The sequence below is a fragment of the Pelodiscus sinensis genome, chromosome 5, assembly GCF_049634645.1.
Source record: "Pelodiscus sinensis isolate JC-2024 chromosome 5, ASM4963464v1, whole genome shotgun sequence".
NCBI classification, from domain to species: domain Eukaryota; kingdom Metazoa; phylum Chordata; order Testudines; family Trionychidae; genus Pelodiscus; species Pelodiscus sinensis.
The window spans coordinates 8414262-8437785 of record NC_134715.1 but is presented as its reverse complement, the minus strand read 5'-3'; the positions used below and the strand labels follow the sequence as shown (position 1 = coordinate 8437785).

Genomic DNA, 23524 nt, shown 5'->3' with positions numbered 1-23524 from the left:
TCAGTGGGCTCAAATGAGAGCAAGTCCCTCAAAGCCTCCGGGCGTGCAAGAATGCAAATATCATTAAACAGTCACATGGCTCAGTCACAGAGAAGGCACTTGGCCAAAAGCAGAATGAGACACATGAAAAGTGTTGTGGGGAAAGCTGCCACCTCTGGTGTCGTGAAGCAGCTAAGCAAGAAGGTATGAAGACTGGCACAAGTCCAACAGAGCTGCCATCTATTTCTAACAGGGTGGATAAAAAAAAAAAAATGAAAAAGCTTTTGGGGAGCGGAGAAATCAAAAAATGTCTATTTACTGAATTCGATTTTTATGCTGTTATACACTAAGCTTTTCTTTTCAAAAGCAAATCTGTTTACAAAGAAATCTGAATTTAATACAAAACGTGTTAAGGCCTAAATGTATGATGATCTTTTGAAATATTTAAATAAAAAATAAATATGCTGAATCCACAAGCCAATGTTAAAATCTTTAGCTTAGAGGCTTTTTAATGCATAAAGTATTGGGGGGAGGGAAGACACTTTAGAAACCAAACATTATAAATATGCCATTATAGTTCAGCCTATATAATTTAAGACATTTCCTAAATTTCAAGAGATTCAGGAAAGTAGACACTTAAGTCCCAGTCACTTTTACTAAGGTAGATTTGAAAATGTTCCCAGTGTAACCTGAAAAAAAATCAGTTTAATTCACTGACTGATTTAATCCCCCTCTGTTTCATAAATCATTTCACTGCAAGTGTGAATAAGTTTTGAAAAAAGAAGCTCACATATCCAAAAAATGCAAGGTTGTTTTGGTTCATAAAAATAAAGTGTGTAATATGTTTATTTAAATTCCAGTTGCCATCCAAATGCAGCTCAACAAATCATAAGCAAAAAGTGAATTATCTAGCAAATAAACAACATATTATTCACCATTTTCTAACATTCAAATAGTACAACTATTAAGAATTGAAAAACATAAGCTATATAATTCCTTAAATAAACGCATGGTTATAGTGTACCCACCTAGGTAGCAAAAAGATGTACCAATTCTAGCATAAAGGCTCCATTTACTTATCAACATATCCACCAATGAGAAAGCACTTTTCTTTAGAAAATAACTGATGTACAAATGGAAACGTTGATTAAATTCAATTATTTAAACTGAGGATTTCCACTTGGTGATTTATATCACAATTTAAATCACGGATTTAAATCACCTTGATTTAAATAAAAATCCACCCTGATGTCACGGATCCACAAGATAGATGCTATGCCCCCATCTTGTCTACAGTCTGCAGACCCCCAAGTGTCCTCAGTCACCAGACCCCCAACAGGTCCCACTTTTCCTCCAAGGCAAGGCACAAGGAATCGCTGATTGAACGCTTGGGGCTTCAGCACTCCGGCTCCGCTTAGTAAATCCAACTGAGACTCCTAGCAGAGACTTATATGCTCTTCAGATTATGCACGTCCCCAAACTTTTGCAGCGACGCTCAAACAGCCATGTCAGAACACACTGGTTTATTTATCAAGTGGAACCCAGCATAAGAATTCCTCCCGCTAGCAGAGACAAAGGAAGATTAACATACAGCTCTCATATTTCCTAGTTAGCCCAGAGTCCAGCCAAGTTGAGTAAATCCCCCTGTTCAAGGGATCTCTGCTTGACCTCCTTGGTCAGATCCAAGGGGAGAACTTGGACCTCTTCCAGCAGCAAATTATTTTGTTTCCCCTCTCCCTTTGCATCTCCCCCATCCACTGTTCTCAAGCTGGGGGATGCTGCTGAGGGGTGGGGAAATCCATCTCCCTTTGGGTCGCTGATTGCTAGGTGTGTCAGCCCTGGTGATTGATTTTGAGGATTCTCCGCGGACATGAGGGTGGCTTTGGCCAGTCCCTCTTAATGACCCATCCCAGCGCAGATAGTTAGGTGACATTCAGACCTATGACCCGTAGCCTGCCCTGCGAGCAAACCATTCCCCCTGGGAAACAAGTCAGCAGATAGGGGAAACTGAGGCACTCGTCGGCAGTCATAACGGTATTACTAAACATTCACGCTGTCACGTGACTTCTAGCTCTGTTAGTCTGAGTAACACTAGACAAGTCAGCAGGCCTTTCTTAGTCATGTCTGGAAATCCCAGTAGGCAGCTACCTCCATCTTTAGCTGCCTCAACACCTTTGTAAATCTGGCCCTTAACCTGTCGGTCTCAGGCCAGGTCTACACCCAACGCTGGCTCAGCTGAAGGAAAGGTTTGATGTTGACTGGGCGCAGTTTTATACATGGACACTCTTACAGTGGTATAAACCTGGCTTATCTCGGTTCAGCCGGCACCAATACTTCTGGGCGTGTAGACAAAACCCACAGCCGCCTCATCCCCATTTTGCAGAGAACACAACGGACGTGTGCCAGTAGCCGGAAGGTGCAATGGGGCTCTCGAGAGCTAAGAAAAAAGGATTTTCTCAACAGTGAACCGAGCGTGGGGGGTCAGGAAGGTTGCACAAGCGTAGCCTAGAGTTGACATCTTTCCCATCAAGCTACTCAGCCTTTGCGTCCCACATTCTGTCTACGGCATTCAAACACGCCTCCTTCCACTGTCACCCGCAAGCCCCGGAGCATTCCTGCCACAGCACCCCACTGCTCTGCAAAAGGAACAGATCCCAGGTGCTGGCAGGTGACATGTGCAGCTCTGGTCCTATTCCCCCTCTCCCGGTGTTTTCCCCGTGCTGCTCCCAGCACTTACAGAGCAGATGGCTGGGGTGTGTGACCCACCAGCACCCATCCCCACGCTTTTCGGAAATGCTTTTTAAGTCAATCTATTATTCCACAGCTATTAGCTGTCAGCAGAGCACTGCAGAAAGATGCAAGGAGAACAGCCTCGCCTGCCACAGCACGGCACAGCATGCCACCAAGTTCTGCTTTGAATGGCCAATCCAGGTTGGGGTTTTTTGGAGGGGAGGGGGGAATTATACTATCTATGCCGAATTATTGATTATCCTCCTCCTTTGGCAGGGCTTCTCGTGAGGTGGCCCGGCTGCCCCACAGCTACTCTTTCTATAGATATAAGTTTTTCCTGCAGGACAACAGTGACGTAAGGATGCCACACTGCACCCCACAGCCCCTTCTCCCCAGCTGCCCCACTTCCTCCCTGCTGCTAACCCAGCAGGGTTGGGCAACCAATGGTTCCCCAGCTGCAGCAGCACCGAAGGTAAGCTGCTGTTGCTGCTGCTGCTGAGCAGGGCTGGCTGTACTTCCGCCAGCCGCCTGCCACTTCGTAGCTCCTGGAGTTTTAAATGACACTGCTCCAGCGATGCAGGGGGGGGAGGGCAGCAAGGCCCATGATGGGGGGGGGGGTAGAATGACTACTGCGGGGGGAGGGAGGGAAGGCAGCACAGAGACACACATCGACGCACCCACGGGCCTCACTGCTGCGCGCCCCCCATCACTTGAAAACCACATGACGGGCTGCTGCTGGAGTTTTAAATTGCAGTCCTCCAGCCTGTGCCCCACGGCTGTGCAAGGAGTGTGGGGGGCTTGGTGCAGCCGGGCAGGGAGCTATAAGAACTCCCTCTCATGGTGGGGGGGAGCGGGGGGGAGCCACAAGGCCGGAGGGAGAGATCCGGGCTAGGAATAGCCTCAGCTCAAGCCAGTCCGCCCCCCCGGCTGCTGGAGGAAGGAAGTCAGGCCGGCCTTGGCCTCAGCCCGCCAACCACTCCCTCCCCCCCCCCCCGTGGCCATGGGGGGAGGGAGAGAGCAGGGGCTGGCCTGGTTTCAGAGGGGGAGGGGGAGCCCAGTGGCTGAGGAGAGAGAGCCAGGGCAGGCCAGGACTGCCACGCCTCAGCCTGGCCCCCCACGGAGGCTGGGGAAGCTGGGGCTGCCTACCCCCGGGGGGGGGGGGGGGGGGGGGGAGTTGCCGAGCGTAGCAAGCAGGGGGCACCATCTCCTAGCTGTAAGGAGATATTAAAATATATTCAACCTTTTCTAAATGCAACATTTTCCTTGACGTATCCCCCAGAGAAAAAGAAAGCCTTCAAGCTATTTTTCACGTGTCTCCAAACACGTATTCCAGCTACAACAACTTGCAGAAGGGGAAAAAAAAAAAGTCTACAACCGCTATTCAGACTCCTTTCCTGGAGACTTCAGCAAAACACGTACCTGCCAGCATCGGAAATCTTACGACTTTATTTATGAGACAAAAAAAGGGCCAAACCTCCGCACTTTGTGGGAATACACAGTAAAAGGAGAGGAGCTGTTTGGAAGGCCAAAACGGAGAAGCCTGCAGCTCTATTGAAGACAGGGAAAAAAAAAAAAGCACCCAGGACTTGATCCTCCATTGCCTTGTGGATCTGTAGTCATTGCTCCTGTGCAGAGCAAGTGTAGTATATTACACCTGCTTTGCATTGGAGTAAGTCATAGAATAACAGTCATTTAGAGCTGGAAGGGAGCTAGGGAGGTCATGTGTCCATCCCCGTCTACGGTGGCAGGGCCATATACACCTAAGCCAGCCTTAGGAGCCGTTTGTCTCTCTACCCTACTCTTTCAAACCCAATATGATGAGGCTTCCGTGGCTCCTTAGATGCAGAAGCAAGAAACTCTCCCTCTTACACAGTGACAGTCCCATGTAGGCATTAATACGTGGGGAGTTTTACAGCAGGCAAGCGGTGAAGACTTGCCCTCTCGCACAATGCCCTTTGAGGGGAGACGTGGGGGAGCATGCACGGCCCAAGCCAAGTCACTGTCCTGCTACTGGATCCACAGGGCGCAGACCCTGGTGCCTGGTGCCGAGTCCCAGAAACTGCAATGGAGCTCCAAGCAAGGTGGTAAGATACTGCTCTCTGGGTCTCTGGGCACAACCTGGGCCTGGTTCTGTAACAAGGAGACACCGGTGCAATGGGTCCAGTTGATTCCCAAGGGAAACAGGCCCCGTTTTCACGAGGGGTATTTAGTTCTCATTTCAGAAGTTTGTTTCTTTAAAAAACACAAACCAGCCAGAGTCACAAAAGGGTCTAAGACATGCACGCAAGAGAGCGCAGCCAATTGGCTACAAACAGGCAGGGAGTGTGACATAGAGCTGTACATTCATGCAACGTTCTATGTATATGCTGGACCAGAACTGATTGGGTCCCGGGGACAAAAGTTACTTTGGACACTTGCTGTGCATTTGGAAAGACACACTAGCGTTCCTTATTAAGGGCCTGATTCTGCCCCTTTCCCCGCACCCAGCTGTGATTTTTATTACCCTGGTAGCCCCACTGACCTCAAGGGGTGTGCTTGTACCTCTGTAGTAACCCCATCCTAAAGTCTCATTTCCCTACAGTAATTATTGTAGTTTAGCTGCTTGGCATTGTTATAGTGCTCATATTAAAAAGCTCGCTTGTGCCACTTAGGCAGAGTCGGCACTGGGAGCAGCAGGCACACGGTGACTCAGAGGGAAGGGTGACGCTGTCGCTCTACAACACCCTCTCCTAGGGTGCACCCTGCTTCTTTCCATACGCCAGTTCAGTGCCCTGGGAGCATGATTCTGCAGGTGTAACAAGAGATGCCCAGATCTTCCCATCTTTGTAGGGTTCAAATCACCATTCTTGCCACAGTGAGTTGGAGGCTCATGTCATGGACCAGGACAAAATACACAGAATTTACAAGCCTCGTAACACTGGCCACTAAGAGTCTGGGAAGTTATTTGAGCACAGGTGAGTCCTAGAGAGAAACATGTAATAGCTACAGTCATTTAATTTGGGTAGGAAAAGAAAGCATACACGCCCGTAGGCTAGGGTCTTCCATTCTGCATTTCAAGCAGGAACCAACCACTAAGAATCACTCCTTCAAATATTCACACCGCTTAAACTTGGCCCGTGTTTCTACAATAACATATTACATAAAATGTAATAGAAGGCTCCTGGATTTAGATTTCACACTTTCTGGCTCATTTTGTTGGAAGAAAACATCTGTTTGACAGGAGTTAAAAAATGTTTTAAAGTTAAATAACTAAATTAAAAAGGAACTCACACCATGGGGATAAACTGCACTCAAGCCCCCGCCAGGAAGCATGGAAACTCTTTGGAGCAAGCGTTCACTGTTCGATACCTATCCTTTGTACTAGATAATTTACATGTACTACATAACATTTTGCCTTGGATTTAACTGGCTCAAACTTAAAAGCCCCTGGTGTTTTAAATATAATTGGCCAAACCCTGCACCCAGTTACACTGGTGGAGTTACGCTGGATTTTCACAAAGCACATTTATTTAATGCTTTCCGCCTTCACTGAAGTCACACACTGACACTTCTCAAAAAACACAGCTGCACAATATATTAGCTTTATGCCAGTATTAAAACATCTTTAGAATTAGGCTGATGAAATAGTTAAGTGGCAAAACTCTCATTAAGTTCAATAAGAATCTAAATTATTATAGGACAGCACTTATCAATAGATCTCAAAACATTTTAACAAAAATGTGCCTCCATTTTACAGATAGGGAAAGTGAGGCACAAGGTGGTAAAGTGACTCGCCCAATGTCACCCAGTAAACCAGTGGCAGAGCTAGGAATAGAATCCAGGCCTTCTGAACTCCAGGTCAGTGCACTGTCTGCTGAGTCCCACTGCCTCTAATTGCATAGGGAAGAGTAAATACATACTACATACGGCAGGGGTGGGGAACCTCCGGCCCCGTTTAATTAAATCCAAGCTGCAGCAAATCTCCATGCCAGAGGCCAGAAGCGGTGAAGCTCAGTTTCTCCCTCTCTTCCCCCTTTGGGTTGGAGCTGCAAGCACCACTGCCTGCTTGCAGCAAGAGCTCTGCACTCTGCCTGCAGGTGCCTGCCCCTGCAGCTCCCATTGGCCAGGAACCATAGCCAATGGGAGCTGTGGTGGGCGGTGCCTGCATGTAAGGGAGGTGCATGGAGCCACCAGCTGCAGCTGCTTCTGGGAGCCGCAGCACAGGGCAAGGAGCCTGCCTTCGCCCAGCTGTGAGACCAAACAGGAGCTGCCTGAGATAAGTGCCCTGCACCTTCTCCTGCATCCCAACTCCCTGCACTAGGCCTGAGCCCCCCCCCTTACCCAGACTCCCTCCCAGACCCTACGCCCCAAATCCCTGCCCCAGCCCTGAGCCTACTGCCACCCTCAAACTGCCTCCCAAAGCCTGCACCCTCCACCCCGCCCTCACCTGCTCCGGCACCCTCCCACCCAGACCCCACACCTACTGCCTGCACCCCAAACCTCTCACCCTGAGTCCCTGCTCACCCTGCACCCCAAATCAGAGCCCTCACCTCCTTCCATACCTCAATCCTCTGCCCCAGCCTGGAACCCCCCCTGCACTCTGAACCCCTCATTTTTGGCCCAAGCCTCTGCATCCTCCCCCACATGACTGTATGAGGCCCAAGACGGATTTTTTCTGACGGTCAATGGCCCCTGATAGGAAAAAGGATCCCCACCCCCAACACAAGGCACAGTACTATTACACGATACTCTTACTTCAAACAGGAAGGAACACACATCTCAATTTGGAATAAAAGGCAGCCTGTAACTCCAAGAATAAGAGAAATACTAGATTTCTGAAGTCTGCTTAACCCACATCCCTCATCACTGCGACCGTCCGTGCGTGCCCTGGATGGCTTGGCACTTCCGAGATACAGCTTGGCTTCATCTTTCAGCTCAGCTTCCTTGTGAATTCAAAGCCTCAGGGAGGCTTTCTTACTGCTTTGTCACAGTGGGGGCTCAGAGCCAAAGCTCAGATCCATGTCTGAACTTTCCCAAAGCTCAGCAGTTTCCAGATCCATGTTTTCCCTCCACAGGGGATGTGAGGAACTGAAAGTCAATGGTAGGTACTTGTGTTCACCGGCAACACAATGACAGCCCCACAATTCCATTTCAGCCAGTTACAGAGAGCAAGCCCACAGCTTGGGGAAAGGGGTTTGCATCTGAGGTTGCATTTTGGGCTCATCTGTAACTTTTAAATGAGCAGCTTGTTGGACAGTCATGAAGCCAGAAAGCACGTTCTACCAGATGCAAAGCAGCTGGGTGTGCTTGTAGTTCTAATTTCTTCTGGCCCATCCATATCACGTGAAGGATGTTCAACTGTGGCCATAGTTGATACAATTTGTATCGACCACAGGATTAGTCGATACGGGCCGCTCTGCAGAGCTGCAGCAGGAATAGCTCCAGGAGCCGGCTCGAGCCGGGACTGAGCAGTCCCGGCTCCTGCCAGCTCCGGGAACCACGCACCCTGGCTCCTGGTTTTAAATGGACTAAGAGCCACCAGGCTCTTACTAATTTTAAAATACAGAGATGCAGTGTCCCGGACCAGGACGAGCCAGGACTGCTTGGTTCCACATTGCGCCAAGTCCAGCAGCCCCTGTTCACAGTGGCCAGGACTGATCACGGGTAGGGGCTGATAGAGGTTCCACAGAGATAGTGCTGGTGGGAACCGGCTTTTAAGCCGACTCCTCCCACACCGGCTCCTGTTCCTATGACAAGCAGCGGGGGGAGGGCGGGAGCGAGCAGTCGATACTCCACTCGACAAGCTTATGCTTATCGGGTAGTTGACTACTCGCTAACATCCCTATATCAAGTCACATTCGTTTCTCTACCCAGCTCATCCCTGTCCTTGAGAGGGGTAGAGATGGAGCGTCACCAGACCTTATCGTGGGCTGGCTAGCAGCCACTTCAGCAAACTTAACCTGTACCTTCAGCGCTGGCCAACTTCATATTTAACATACAAATATGTTCATGCCTCCTTTTAAGCCAGTGGAGCTCTTTACACCATTGCTTTGGGACTCCTTGTGAGACAGCAGCACCAGGCCTTAGTGGGATATTCAAAAGTGCAGGACTCCCCAAATCTAATCAACATCCACAGGAACTGTGGGTGCTCACGACCCGTGTTCCCTGTAAGCTGAGCACTTGGGCAGTCACCCAGGAGAGAGTCAAATGCTGCCCAGCTGATTAGTGGAGCCAGCAGCATATGTTTCCACTAGTGGTGCACATCCACACATGCCTTGGTGCACATAACAAAATTTATTCTGCACATATATGGAAAAAAATTGGAGGAAACACTGCTTAGCACCTCTGAAAATTGTGCAATATCTTTGCAGACACTGAGAATTCATGATCCCTGTGTCTGACTAATCCTGCATTCCAAAAAACAGGTTAAAAAGGGAATTGTAAATTAGGTCAAATGCTACTGAAGAGTGCCAATTATTTTATAGAGAGCAGATTGCACTAGAATGCCAGTTAATTCTCAGCTTGCAGTTGTCAGATTCTTGCTGAAATTCCTCCTTTGCTTCAGCTGCCATATTAAATTGCCACGTATTCAGTATTAATGAGACAGATGAAACAGAGCGAGACAACCTGCGCTCTTTCTGTGATAAAAGACACTATGTGGCAGACACAAATTCCTTTAAATATTCAAGGCATTAAGAGTTTGAGATTAGCTACAATAGTACCTACAATATACTGGAAACATACTTGAAAAAAGCCATTTTCAGCGTCTAAACTGAAATCTAGTGCCTTGAAAAAAACAAAAGCCACGGAATAAAGCTACCCCTGGTTCCCTATTTGTTAAAGCCCTTAACATCATGATTTTGTTTGGACACAAGCAGGGAAATGTTTACAGGGGTGGGGAACCCTTTTTGGGTTGGGGGCCACTGGCCCACAGAAAAATTAATCAGGGGGCACGCACAAGTGAGACACAAACACAAACAAAACAAACCCTGACTGAAGTGGCCCCCGACTGAGGAGAGAGACTCCACACATTCTCCTCACGCACCAGAGCCTGGGGAATCCAGGCTAGTAGATTTTGTGTGCTCCAGCCCCCCATGGGGGGGGGGGGGGAGAAGGAGCAGAAGTGCCAGTGCAAGCTCCCCAGTGCTGGGGGGAGAATCCTGAGCTTAGGGGCCACATCTGGCCCTCAGGCCTTAGCTTCTCCATCCCTGGTTTAAAGCGGAAATTGTAAGCCTGGATTTTGAGACGACTCAGCTCAAGACACCTTAAAGTGCCTGCCCAGGGAAAAGATCTAGAAGCCTCTTTAATGAAGTAGAGCTCCACTGGGGGGGGGGAGGGGGGGATGTTCTGGTTTTTAGACAATTTGTGTAATTAACCAATTGAACAGGTCACCAAGGAATGGGGTAAAGTCTCCATCATTGGAAGTCATTAAATCAGACCAGAAGTTTTTTAAAAACACAGACAGTGCACATACACCCACCCTTTCTACTCCAAGTGAGTCACTGGGTAAAATACCACCCAAGTTACCCAGTTAGCCAACTGACAGTCTTATTATGGCGTCTCAACCTTATTTTTATAGGGTCCCAATTTTTTGAAGGCGGGTGTCCAGCACGTTCTGAATAAAATATATCTCTGGGTGGCAATCAAATAATCAAAGGCAAAAACTAGCCTCTGTTTAAAAATTTTGACCCAAATTACTACTAAAGAATATGTATTATACATCAATAACTAATAAAGCGTATGTCTTATACATACATGTATCAAATCCTATTGAGCTAAAGAATAATCAAGACAAGAGACTCTCAAAGATATGAAGGAACAAACAAGAGAAAAGAGTTACAGTTTTTTGGAGCTTCGGTAGCTAACAGGAGACAATCTAAGTGCAAGCATCTTGGGTAACGATTGTTATTTCAGTAAGGTGCCAAGAGGTGTTTTCAATGTTAGCCAGATGCTGCTGTCTTTCCAGGTTGCAAGTCTCTCACTTGCCAAACCATGCTGTTGCCTGCCAAATACTATACTGGAAAAAAAAGCCATTATTATAACAATCCTGGCATTCTTCATTCATCTAAGTGTGGCCAACAGCAAAAAAAAAAAAAAAAAAAAAAAAAAAGTAATACTATTACAGTCTGAGACTGCCACTCAAATTGCAAGGGGTGGGTGTTGAGCTCAGTTGAAGAGGATTTGAAACGCAAAGAATAGGTTGTGGGAGGAAGCTGAGAGTAAAATGATCTAACAGTATAATAAGAGATTTTCCGTTCACTCTCCAGCACAGCTTATGCGCTGCAGTTTATCACTGCAATATAAAGTAAAGCTTCTATGTAATTATCAAAGCAATCTTCACAAGGCTGATCCTGGCTTTATCTTCCTACTGTTTAAAAATATAAATGGAAGATGACAGGGGTAGAGATCTTGGAAACTTGACTGGAATCATGTTAAATTGTTCTGAGTCAAGATTTTTAAATACTCACCCTAGACACTGAATCTCTTCCTTAAACGCAAAAGGAAAATGGGGCCTGATCCTATTTTCACTGACCTCAATGGCAAAACTCCCACTGACTTCAACAGAGCAGGATTGTCCCAGCCACCTTATGGAGAAAAAATATCAGACCGGAGTAGGTCAGCCTTTTCTGAGGATTCCCCTCAGAATCCAAACCATTGATCCATCAGTGGAAGAATTTAAAAAAATTAAACATTCTTCTCACTCAGCTTCCTCTTATGACCTAAGAGAGATTAACGTTACTCTGGAGCACAAGGGACAAATACAATGAGATTTACCAAAGGACTTTGCAGCAGGTGTTCAGGAATCTCCGAAGAAGTGGATGTTTGGATACAAAACCAACAAGGAGGGCCACATGGCTGGTAAAGGAAGTTAGGGATGTAAGTGATTAGTTGGCTATCCAATAAGTGTACGCTTATGGGATGCTCGACTAGTGATGCGACGGGGTGGGGCTCTTGTACATTTCAAAGGCTGAGGTGCCACAGAGAGGGCAGGGGCAGCGGGAGTCCCTCGCTGGCCCTGCGCTCCCTGCGGGGCTTCTACTTTTGAACTGTAGTAAGAGCCCAGCCGGGTGGAGGTGCCCTTATAAACTATTTGAATAGTCGATGGAAATACCATTGACTATTCGATTAGCTAATCTAAATTTAACACCCCTAAGGGAAATATTTATGATTTTGGAGCAAGATTTATTAATATATTTTAAATGAGAAATATATTAATAGTAATGTTATATTATAGCTATATTCAGGGCTCGACAATCTATGTCATCTACTCGCCTGTGGCGAGTAGATAACATCCCGGAAGAGCCGAGTTTGGGCAATCTGTGCATGTGCAGAACACCGGACAGCGCGGCTGGCGAGCCCTGGCTATATTAATAGAATCAAAATAAAACAAGGAAGGGGGTGAACTCAAACATATACACATTCAGAGTTCAGGAAACAAGCAATCAGCTGAGAAAATCCCTGAAATGCCCCATGACATTACGTTATCAGTGACAGCAGGAGATGAAAGGAGAAAACAGAAGGCCCAGTCCTACACACAGATGCACATACACTAACTCCCAGTGACTTCCACATAGCTAGGACACACTGTTTGCAGAACAGAACTCTCTTCGAAACAGACTCTGTTTAGATTTTTGGATAAGAAACCCCTAGGACATGAGTTGGGAGGTAATTATTAGCGAAATGGTGATAATAGTCTCTTGGCCACTTGCTTGCTGTTCCAATAGTTGATTTAATTCACTTGGGAACAGCTGAGGCCATCTCAGTGGAAGACCAAAGAGATGCTGTGGGGGTACAGAGAGACAGACAGAGGAAAAAACTTGGTGATACTTGTAAAACACTGCAGGGAATTGACTCCCCCCCCCCCCTTTCCTATGGATTTTTTTTCAAATACAGCACAGCAAGGTGGTCTGTCAGTTCTTGTCTATCCTGGAGTCCGAATGCTGTTAACAGGAACAGTGTACATAACTAGCTCTAGAATACCACTGGCCCTGCGCTACGGAGGGTGGAGAAGCGCAATGTAGATTAAAAGAGTCTCCACTCACGAGATACCTAGCTTCTCAGTGGTATGGTCTCCCGTGGCCCTCCAGACCCCTTTGCAAAAAGCCACGCAGGACGGGCTCAGAGGGTTGGCACCGGCTGGCTGGATTTGTGCCACTAGTTACAAAAAAATAAAAGCCTTGTGCCCATCCCACCTCTGCAATTGTCAGAGACGGAAAAATTCCAAGAGGAAGGACAAAGAAAACCCCCAGATTCTTTCCAGCGCGGGCAGGCACTGGCCAGAAAAGAGTCTCTCTCCCGGGGATAAGGGAGGGGAAAATGTAAAATGCCTCAGCTGTAAGCAAACATTTGCTTCTTGGATTGAGGCTGCTTAATGAGCCATGGCATTTCAATGGCCCTCATTAGGCTTTAAAACAAACTGCTCTGCAGCATCCCTAGGTAAGGAACATCTTCCAAGAGTCTCCCACCTTTGCTTCACAAGGAACTAGCCCTAGGGAAGATGGACAACACTTGCAGGCCCTCCACTGAGAAAAAGGTTAGCCAGGCAGGGGGCACACACTGTTCACGCCCCGGCTCTCAGCGTTGTTAACACCTGGGAACAACTGAAAGGGGGAGAGCAAGAAGGGGAAAGATTTGAATGAATCTTCCTGGTGGAGAAAAGCAGAGGTCACACCCCTGCTAGGTCTGTGATGGAAGGTGTTAGAGATGGCTTGGACAGTTGCGAACAGGGAGATGGGTCTGCAAAAAGCAACCTCTGTATGCAGGTGGAGGGGTTCTGCTGCCATTATAGATACCCATTTATGGGGCCCCACTACTGTGATGTCTGAGGACCTTATAATGTAGACATGCTCATAGCACCCCGCTAGACATTTATCTAGAAAGGAGAAGAAGAAACTTCCCAGAAGCATCACTGCCACAGAAAACCCAACAATAAAAAAAGAGGCATTTGCAAACACCGGGAAAAGACTGATCTGGCCATTAGATGCTACTTCCGGGGTCAATTCCCTCCTCTGCCAGACTTGCTATGTCACCTTGGTTGCATCCTCGTGCTGCACCTCAGTTCCCAACGGTAAAATGGAGATTCCAATGCCTCCCCACCTTGCGGGGTGCTACACCTTCCATAAACCACTCTGCCAGCTGTCAGAGACACCATGTACATAATAAGAGCATGCATCCAATAATACAGATGGAAGCCTCGCTTTCCAAAGATGCAGAGCATCCACAATTTTCAATTATCAATTTTGGTATCAGTGGGTACTGCTGGTGAACAGCACCTGGGATCAGCTCAACATCTCTCTTTCTCTTTCTGTATTTTTTTAAATGAAATCGGACATTGTGCCAGCAGTAACAAAAAATACCGGAACATCCTAAAAATCACAAATCCTAGTACTCCGTTAGCCCATGTATCAAAACTTATACATAGATGTTATACATGTATCAAAACTTTGGTTTTCTCTCTAGAGAGCGTGATTAGTAGCCCTTCCTGCATAATTGATACCTTTTCAGGATAAATCTAATATACTGTAGTTCAAGTCATTTTTAATATTGTAATATCTTCCAAGGCCCATGTGTAAAATTTGCATTCTAGTACGGCTTTATCTTACATAGTAGCATTCTAGTACAGCTTTATCTTACTAGTAGCTCAAGTCCATTTTTGGACTTGAGCTACTAGTCGTCCTATCAAGTTAAGACACAATCTTAAAAACACTCAAACATGTTGCATAATGTTAAGCAGATACAAACTGGAATCCCTACCATAACCCTGCAAAAACACGTGCACAACTTTACACGCAGGAATCACTCTCACCAAAAACAATGAGATCGCTTGCAGTGAATAAACTGCATTAGCCTTTGCTGGATCAGGGTCTTCGAAAAATCTTTCCTTCTTTCAGAACTGAGCCAGCCTTCTACGTTATAATTAAATATGGTTTCGTTGGAGTGGCTGGTTGGGTAATATTTGTTCTAGTTATTTTTAATGCATGTTTTATGACTAGCATAAACCTTACATCCTGCAGGTTTATGGCCATCTCAAACATGACTCAAGAATATCTTGGTTCATTAAATCTGATTAAGTCGTTCTTAGTTTCATTCCTTCTGCTTTCATTTCCCCCAAAATATTATACAAATTTTAAGATACAAATTAGTTAAATGCTTGGTTTTCAAGCTCTGAATTTAAGGGGAATGTCTATCCTTTTCTTGATATATCCAATTTAACCAGTGCATATTTCCATTGGTGCACTATTATTTCGGTTTAAGAAATGCTTATTTTGGTTCAGCTTACACCTCTTTCTAATGGACTTAAACTAGCACATGAAAGCAAAGGATTAACAGACACAAATCAGATATTCAAAATGGTAACACACAGAAACCGATTGGGGGACATTTTAACCTGCCTGGGTACTCAGTAATAGATTTAAAAGTAGCCATTCTTTTGCGGAATAATTTCAGGAACCAACCAGAGATTTGAGACTGCGGGATTGGCCTTCAAATGCAAGTTTGACATGTTTACCAGGGAATGAACAAAGACATTAACTGGATGCAGGGCCAGACTGAGGCATGGGCGTGCCGGGCAGCTGCATGGGGCGCCAACCGATGGGGGGTACCCGATGGCAGCTGTAAGGGGTGCGCGGCGTCTCTTATAGCTGCCATCAGGCGCCGTGTGCCTCCCGCAGCACCGGCCCCACGGCGCCGTCCAGCAGCGCCCTTCCTCCCACGGCCACGGGGCCCTGCACAGCCCGGCGCGCGCGAGCAGTGCTGGCCGTGCTGGGCTGGGCAGCGCATACGCTGTGCACCCCAGGGGTGGGCTCTGGGCTGCGTGCCAGCGGCCGTAGCCAGCCCGCGCATGCACCGTGCACCCTGGGGGCAGGCCTGCTCATGCGCCGTGCGCCCAAAGGCTGTGCCGCGCACCCGGGCCCAGGGCACCAAAAGGACTCGGGCCGGCCCTGACTGGATGAGCCGTTATAGTCAATACCCAAATGACAGCAAAAGCTAAGTATCAGACACTCTATTAGCCTCATTTCATTGACACTATAATTGACAGACGGGTTTTTTTTTCCTCCTCCCCCTGGTCCCTCTTTTAATGCTTTAAATTTTGGGGGGTTTCTATGCCCCAGTGCTTCTTGCTTCACTCATCTGAAGAAGTGGGTGGTGCCCACGAAAGCTCATGATTCTATTTGTTTTTTTAGGTGCTGGATCAGGTGCTCCAGGGCCACTTGTCCTTTATGGTTTTTTAAGTTACAGACTAACATGGCTACTCCTTTGAGACATGAATACCATGCCACTTTTTGCATCAGTTTAACTAGATAAGTTATCACTTAACCTTGAACTGGTTCCCGTCTTCATGTAGACAAGCCGCTCCTCACTCACTTAGCAACACATTTAGGCCTCTGCTACAGTCCCAATGGATTTCAACGGGATTTAAGCCTGTACTGAAGTACAAGTTTTACATTTAAAGTGCATACTTAATGCCTTGCTGAACTGGGATCTTAGAGGGCCATTTCACAGCCAGCTCTGTCTTTATAGTAGCTATTATATAGTTGTTCTTTTATTAAATTTCAACTCGTTTAGTTTAGCAACGCAACTTCCCCTTCTACAACAACACTGAGAAGGGACTTTACACATTTACTCTGCTGCATTGAACTATGCAGTTTATTAGCCTGTTAGAGCCATAATTACGTAATAAACGCTAACAGAGACTGTATGATCCAGGTCCCATCTTGAACACAGACATCATTTAAGAAAGCAGCCACGTTGAAAATCTTCAACTCATGTGCAACATCTGTTTGACTGGTACACACAGGAAAGAGTCAATCAAGTTTCTTTCCCTTCCCCCTCCCGACAAAGTATGAAAGTGCATTCATCTGGTCAGCACTTCATTTCTCCCACATTTCTGAGAGTTAGACATAATGAAAGTATTTTGGTAAGATCGCTTTTAATGCCTTTCTACTCCCCAGCACGTATGAAAAACACTGTGGGAACGGGAGCACAAACCAAACTGGTCTACATCAAAAATGACAAAAGCTTGTCCCAAGAAATCATTTTAAATTACGGTTTCTAACTCAGCGATTATCCATTAGCAACATGTAAAAACAAACAAAAATACCTAAAAAACAAAATCTAAAATCCCAGGCATTTTCCCTCTCCTTAATAAATCCTAGACGGAATCTACAGATGCACTTAAATCCAGCAGCTGTATGTTTTCTGACTGTGGGAAATTGCTTGGGAGAAGCCAGAGCTGCCAAAAGCCCACACTGACTCACCATCACCATTTATTACATGTATTTTATTCTTTGGGGGATAGCTGGGGAGGAAGCTAAGAGAGCATTTCATGCCCTGTTAAGCCAGATTTCAGATGCATTACCCTTCTCTCCCCAAACCCTTCTGTTTTCCAGCACAATTTCTCCCCTCTCCCAGGGCACACAACACCAAACGCTTTACCCAAAGGAGGAACTATTTGCCCAACTGTTGTCCGAAGCAGTGGAAGAGAAAGTAGAGCTAAGGCGTCTCCATCCGGTACCCAATTTACCACCGCTTCTGCCAGGACAGAGGACGTTTGAAACCTCCCAAGAACGAACCAAGCTGGAATCGCCATCCCTGCTGCTGTACGGGGCAGCTAGGGAAGCATCCCTTACGAATGTTTCTCCCCGCGCTGCCGGCCAGGGCGCACACAGGGAGCCGGAGGGGCTGGCTCGGGGGCTGCACACACCTCCCAGTCCCTTCCAGGGAGGGCTCCAAGCGAAGCACTGGACTCGATTCGGATCTCGCCCCACGTGTGAGAAGCAAGGGGCTTGATTCGGATCCCATACCCGGCGGGAGAAGCAAGGGGTCCGATTCAGATCTCGCCCCACGTGTGAGAAGTAGGGGGCCTGATTCGGATCCCATACCCGGCGGGAGAAGCAAGGGGGCCTGATTCAGATCTCGCCCCACGTGTGAGAAGCAGGGGGCCTAATTCGGCTCCCACACCCGGCGCGAGGAGCAGGGGGCTTGATTCGGATCCCACACCCGGCGCGAGGAGCACGGGGCTTGATTCGGATCCCACACCCGGCGCGAGGAGCGCGGGGCTTGATTCGGATCCCACACCCGGCGCGAGGAGCGCGGGGCTTGATTCGGATCCCACACCCGGAGCGAGGAGCGCGGGGCTTGATTCGGATCCCACACCCGGAGCGAGGAGCGCGGGGCTTGATTCGGATCCCACACCCGGCGGGAGAAGCAAGGGGGCCTGATTCAGATCTCGCCCCACGTGTGAGAAGCAGGGGGCTTGATTCGGCTCCCACACCCGGCGCGAGGAGCAGGGGGCTTGATTCGGCTCCCACACCCGGCGCGAGGAGCAGGGGGCTTGATTCGGCTCCCACACCCGGCGCGAGGAGCAGGGGGCTTGATTCGGCTCCCACACCCGGCGCGAGGAGCAGGGGGCTTGATTCGGCTCCCACACCCGGCGCGAGGAGCAGGGGGCTTGATTCGGATCCCACACCCGGCGCGAGGAGCAGGGGGCTTGATTCGGCTCCCACACCCGGCGCGAGGAGCAGGGGGCTTGATTCGGCTCCCACACCCGGCGCGAGGAGCAGGGGGCTTGATTCGGATCCCACACCCGGCGCGAGGAGCAGGGGGCTTGATTCGGATCCCACACCCGATGTAACCACCAGCCCGCCCAGCCTCCGCGCGCACACCCCTGCCCCTCCCGCGCCCAAACTTTTACCGACCCGCCGCTGTGCGGAGCCGGGCAGCGCCCCCTCCCCGCCCTGCCCCCGGCAGCTGCACTCACCGCGGGCCGGGGACCCACCGCCACGGCCATGCCCGCTGCGCCCCGCCGGCTCCCGCTGCAACCTCCGGCTCGCTGCGCGCTGGGCTAGCGCCGCAACATGGCACCCGGCGGGGAGGGCCCAGCCACGGGGGAGGGGCCGGAGGCCTGGCCAGGCGGGGGGGGGGTCCCGCCCCCGCGTCAGGCGAGCCCGGCTGGAGCACAGCGCCTGGGGGCAGAGCGAGCCCGGGGCTCGCGCCCCCCCCCCCCCGCCCGCAGCCACAGGCTCTGAGTGGGGAGCTGCCCCGCCCCCTTGTGATTGCTAAATGGGCCCCCCCCCCCCCGCACCTCCATCCCCCTCGGCACCAGCGCCTCTGCTCGCCGGGCGCCCCTTCAGTGGTGGTTTACGCTGGGATTCACTGTATATACTACAATGACCAAGGATTGTTTTTAAAGCACAATGTTGAGTGCTGGGTCTGTCCATACCCAAAGGAAAACACAGCCCCTGCCCCAAAGATCCTGCAGCATCAGTGATGAGTGTGGCCCTTGATAAATAGGTCCCTTCCCAGACACCAATGTTAGTCTGGCAGTGCTGCGGGAGGGACTAGTGTTATTTCGAAATAACAATGCGAGCGTCTACACGGCCATTCTGTTATTTCTAAGTAATTTCGAAATAATGGACGTCTTATTCTGAAATTTGTAATCCTCATTCTACGACTGCATCTAGACTGGCAAGTTTTCTGCTTTTGCGGAAAAACTTGACAGCTGTCTACACTGGCCGCTTTGAATTTGCAGAAGAACACTGACGATTGCATGTAAGATTGTCAGTGTTCTTGCGCAAATACAATGACACTCCTGTTCGGGAAAAAGCCCTCTTGCGCAAATGCTTTTGCACAAGAGGGCCAGTGTAGACAGCTGAGAACCGTTTTGCGCAAAAAAGCCCCGATGGCAAAAATGGCGATCGGGGCTTTCTTGCGCAAAACCGCATCTAGATTGGCACGGACGCTTTTCCGCCAAAAGTGCTTTTGCGCAAAAGCGTCCGTGCCAATCTAGATGCTCTTTTCCAGAAATGCTTTTGATGCAGTCGTAGAATGAGGATTACAAATTTCAGAATAAGACGTCCATTATTTCGAAATTATTTAGAAATAACAGAATGGCCGTGTAGACGCTCGCATTGTTATTTCGAAATAACACTAGTCCCTCCCGCAGCACTGTCAGACAAACATTGGTGTCTAGGAAGGGACCTATTTATCAAGGGCCACACTCACCACTGATGCTGCAGGATCTTTGGGGCAGGGGCTGTGTTTTCCTTTGGGTATGGACAGACCCAGAACTCAACATTGTGCTTTAAAAACAATCCTTGGTCATTGTAGTATATACAGTGAATCCCAGCGTAAACCACCACTGAAGGGGCTGGCAAACTTTGTTTATTTGGCAATAGTACCTAGGAATCCCAATCACGGAGCAGACCCCTGTTATACAAACACAGATAGTTCCTAATACCAAGAGCTGGAGGGAATTTTTACAGGGAAGTGTCTCTGGTACAGAGAGACTGTCTCTTAAAACAGGAGATTACCTCATAGGGATGATCTCTTCTTGTACCGGTTTCTCTGTAATTAAAGAGTGGAAGGAAAGGGGTGGAGATGTGAAAGAGAATTGTCATTACTCTCAGCTGGAGAAAGATCCTCTTTATTGGGAGTGCCTCTACGTATGGCTTTGCGGAGTTCATACATTCATATTGTCCCTAGCCAGCAAGGACCACTGTGATCAACTAGTCCAGGGGTTCTCAAATTAGGGGTCAGGACCCTTCCAGGGTTGTGAGGTTATCACATGGGGGGAGAGTATCAAACTGTCAGCCTCCACGCCAAAGCTGGCTTTGCAGCCAGCATTTAGAAGAGTGATAAATATGTATTTTGAAGAGTGTTTTTAATGTATACAGAGGCTGGCACTCAGCGGCTTGCTATGTGAAAGGGGTCACTGGTACAAAAGTGTGAAAACTACTGAATGAGTCTGACCTCTTGTATGACACAGACCACAGAACTTCCCCAATATGAAGTTTATGGTGTGTGTCATAAGGGTGGAGGTTAGGCCAGAATGTGGAAGGCGATGGACATATCACTGCGGCACGGTGCTGTCAGAGGCAGCGCCTGGCTGAGTCCTGGCCCTGCTGCTATTTATAGACACTATTGATCACATTCAAGCAGGGGAACTCGATATTGAGGGGATGCTGATTTCGTAAGAATTAGCCCATCACAGCTGGAGCAGATTGTGAATGGCAGCCAATGACATCTTTGCTGCCTCAAAGGTGAACTAGGAAACACTGTCATTTGCTGCTCCATTATGATGTTTAAAGATGGCCTCACTGAGGATTTTTTTCTGGTTTTTAAACAGTCTCACTAAATAAGAATAAGAATACATCTGTGGCTGATTGCTCCTGCAATCCAGTCCATGCTTCCAAACTCAGATAAGAGGCATTGTCACGCCCCTAGGCTCAGACCTACAAAATGCTCAACAGTCTGCCTCCAAGTAAGCAAAGCACTTCAGCAACAGTTTAAGCACATGATTTCAATGGACCCAGCTCCACAGGCGTAAAGTTTGCTGGACCAGAACTAAAGTACGCAGCATTTCGCAAAGTTGAGCCCCTAATCTAGAGCTTATACAGGGGCAGGGGCAGATGACTGTTTTGCGGGGGCCCGGGCAGCATAACTCCGCGGGGCCCCTTCTTTGCCACGGCGCATGCGCGGAGCTTTTTTATGTGCGGGGCCCGGGGCGGCTGCCCCGTTCGCCCTGCCCTAAATCCGCCCCTGTACAGGGGCATGGAACCTTTTTTGACCCACAGAAAATCAGTTGGGGGCCGCATACAAGTGAGAAGTTAAAAACAAAAGCCCCTCGCTCATGTGACCCCGTCTGAGAAGGAGAAAGATGCTCCCCATATTCCCCTCCCATGCCAGAGCCTGGCGGGGGGGGGGGGGGGGGCAGCCTAGTAGATTTTGTGTGCAGCAGCCCCGTGGTGGGACAGTGGGAGGACTGGAGCGCCAATCAGGGTCAGCCCGAGCCATTTTGGCGCCCCAGGCACGCGGCGCCACCCCCGGGGTGCATGGCCCAGCCTCCAGGCGCATGAGGCATGTGTGGGCTCGCCCCTAGGACGTGTGGGCGGATGCTGTGCCTGGCCATGCAGGGCCCTGCGGCTGTGGGGGGGGAAGGGTGCTGCTGGCCGGTGCTGCAGGGGTTAACACGGAAGCTGCTTTTGCGGAAAAACTTGCCAGTCTAGACACAGCCTTACTTTTCTATGAAGGGCCAAATGGTTCTGTACATTCTCTTACTCTGCACCTAGAGTACCTGGGGAAAGGAGGGATCTGAGCAAAGTTTTCTAGCCCTCCAATGCTCTAGCCAGCAGAGCCAGGAATAGCAGGGGGTTGGGAAGGAAAGGGTAGCGGTCTGCTGGCAGCTAAGACAAGCAGGAAATGACTTTCCTGCCAGACCAAGAGGGGCACAAGGGAAGACTCGAGTTGTAGTTCCCAGACTCCCTGGAAGGATGCAGCAATGTAACTGTGTACTGCAGTTTGGGTGCTCCCTCTCACCCTAAGACCATCCCAGGAAGTGTGAATACGATGCTGTTTATCACTGTGTTTTCCACATACAGTCAGGATGTGTAATCATGGCCTCAAAGCTCTTGCCAAAGTTCTTCTCCATTTTGGGGAGTCCTCCTTGATTAATGATTATTTATTTTTATTACTATTTATTAATCATAATAATTATTATTAAAGGGATACCCGGGTCTGACTGGTTTCTTTCCTCCAAGATTTTCATCGCAATTTAAGAGCCTGGGAACGTGACATGAGAGGAAGCTGAAAGCCAGGCGGCAGCTCTCCCTGAGGAAAAGTGTGAGTTTCAGTTCAACGGATGTCGAGTCTCGGTTTTTGCCTACACTGGGGAATGTAGCTGGACAGAGCAACCGTCTAGTTCAGACACGGTGCCGTGGTCTAAAAAGTGACTTGCTTCTGTGCCCCTTACCTCCTTTGTACACCAGGGCCAGCCATACCAGTGTTTTACACTGGAAGCCTTGTTTTACACTATCTGAACTAGTAGTTTCCGTTATGCAGCTACCATGTCAAGCAGTGGTCTCTGACCTTTTTACACCCAAGATCATTTTTTAAATATCAGGGCAAGCCAGGATCTACACCGTTCCTTCCCCGAGATCCCACTCCTTTCTTGAGACCGCGCCCTCTCCAAACCTTTCTGCAGACAACTCGTTGCTAATGGAAACTCACCGTTAATTACATAATTACACCCGAGCCATTTTGCCAGTGCTGCAGCTGGGGAGAACGATGTCATTTAAATTATTAAACAGACGAAGCATTTTAACTTTCCCAAGTCAGTTGATCAAACTTCATTTTAAATAAAGTAAAACATTATGTCCAACTCAAAAGGTTTCAATGTTTTCTTTATTTACAGCAGGGGTGGAGAATCTTTTTGGGGTCTGGGGCCAAAGGCCCACAGAAAAATCAGTTGGGGATCACACCCGTGAGAAGCAAAAAAACTCCTCCCAAAACCCCCAACCCGCACTGATGTGGCCCCCAACTGAGACACCTCGCTCCTCTTGCACGCCAGCCCCGCACAGGGTATGGGGAAGGCGCAGGGAGGACTGTGGTTCAGGGCTTCCCACAGGCCAGATTTACTCTTCTGGGGTTCCAGAGTTAGTGGATTTTGTGGGCCCCCTTTAGGCTCTGGGGTAGGTTCAGAAATGAGGTCAGGGACGGGGCTGCCAGCGAGTGGGATAGGGATGCAGGATCTGGGTGGGAGGTGGAGTGCAGAGTCTGGAAGGGAGTTTCCTGGCAGGAGAGGGTGTGGGGTGGGGGTACAAGAGGGAGTTTGGGGGTGGGAGGTGGTTGGGGCAGTAATGCAGAAAAAGGTGAGAGGGTGAGAATGCAGCCAAATAGCTTGTGGGGGAGGAAGGCAAAGACGTGGGGAGTAAAGGAAGGTGCAGCTTCTGCCAAGTAAAATTATACCCCCTCCCTCACATCTTCCCTCTGATCCAGCCTCACTCCCCTCAGCCCCATGATTCCTCCCAGCCTGATCCCCTGCACCACCCCATGCCCC

At 48.8% G+C, this 23524-nt stretch overlaps 1 protein-coding gene across 3 annotated transcripts in view; it reads right to left on the bottom strand.

Annotated features, from left to right (window-relative positions):
• The window catches only part of SEPTIN11 (septin 11), a 121887-nt gene that overhangs the window by 83611 nt on the left and 14752 nt on the right, over positions 1–23524 (bottom strand). For 2 of the 3 annotated variants that reach the window (XM_075929447.1, XM_075929446.1), the window contains exon 1: positions 18449–18608. The exons of the other annotated variant lie outside the window; for it this stretch is intronic. In XM_075929447.1, the coding sequence (XP_075785562.1) occupies positions 18449–18478 (30 nt within the window). In that variant the 5' untranslated portion in view covers positions 18479–18608. Of the gene's footprint in view, positions 1–18448; positions 18609–23524 lie in introns of those variants that run through there. 3 annotated transcript variants of the gene reach the window in all.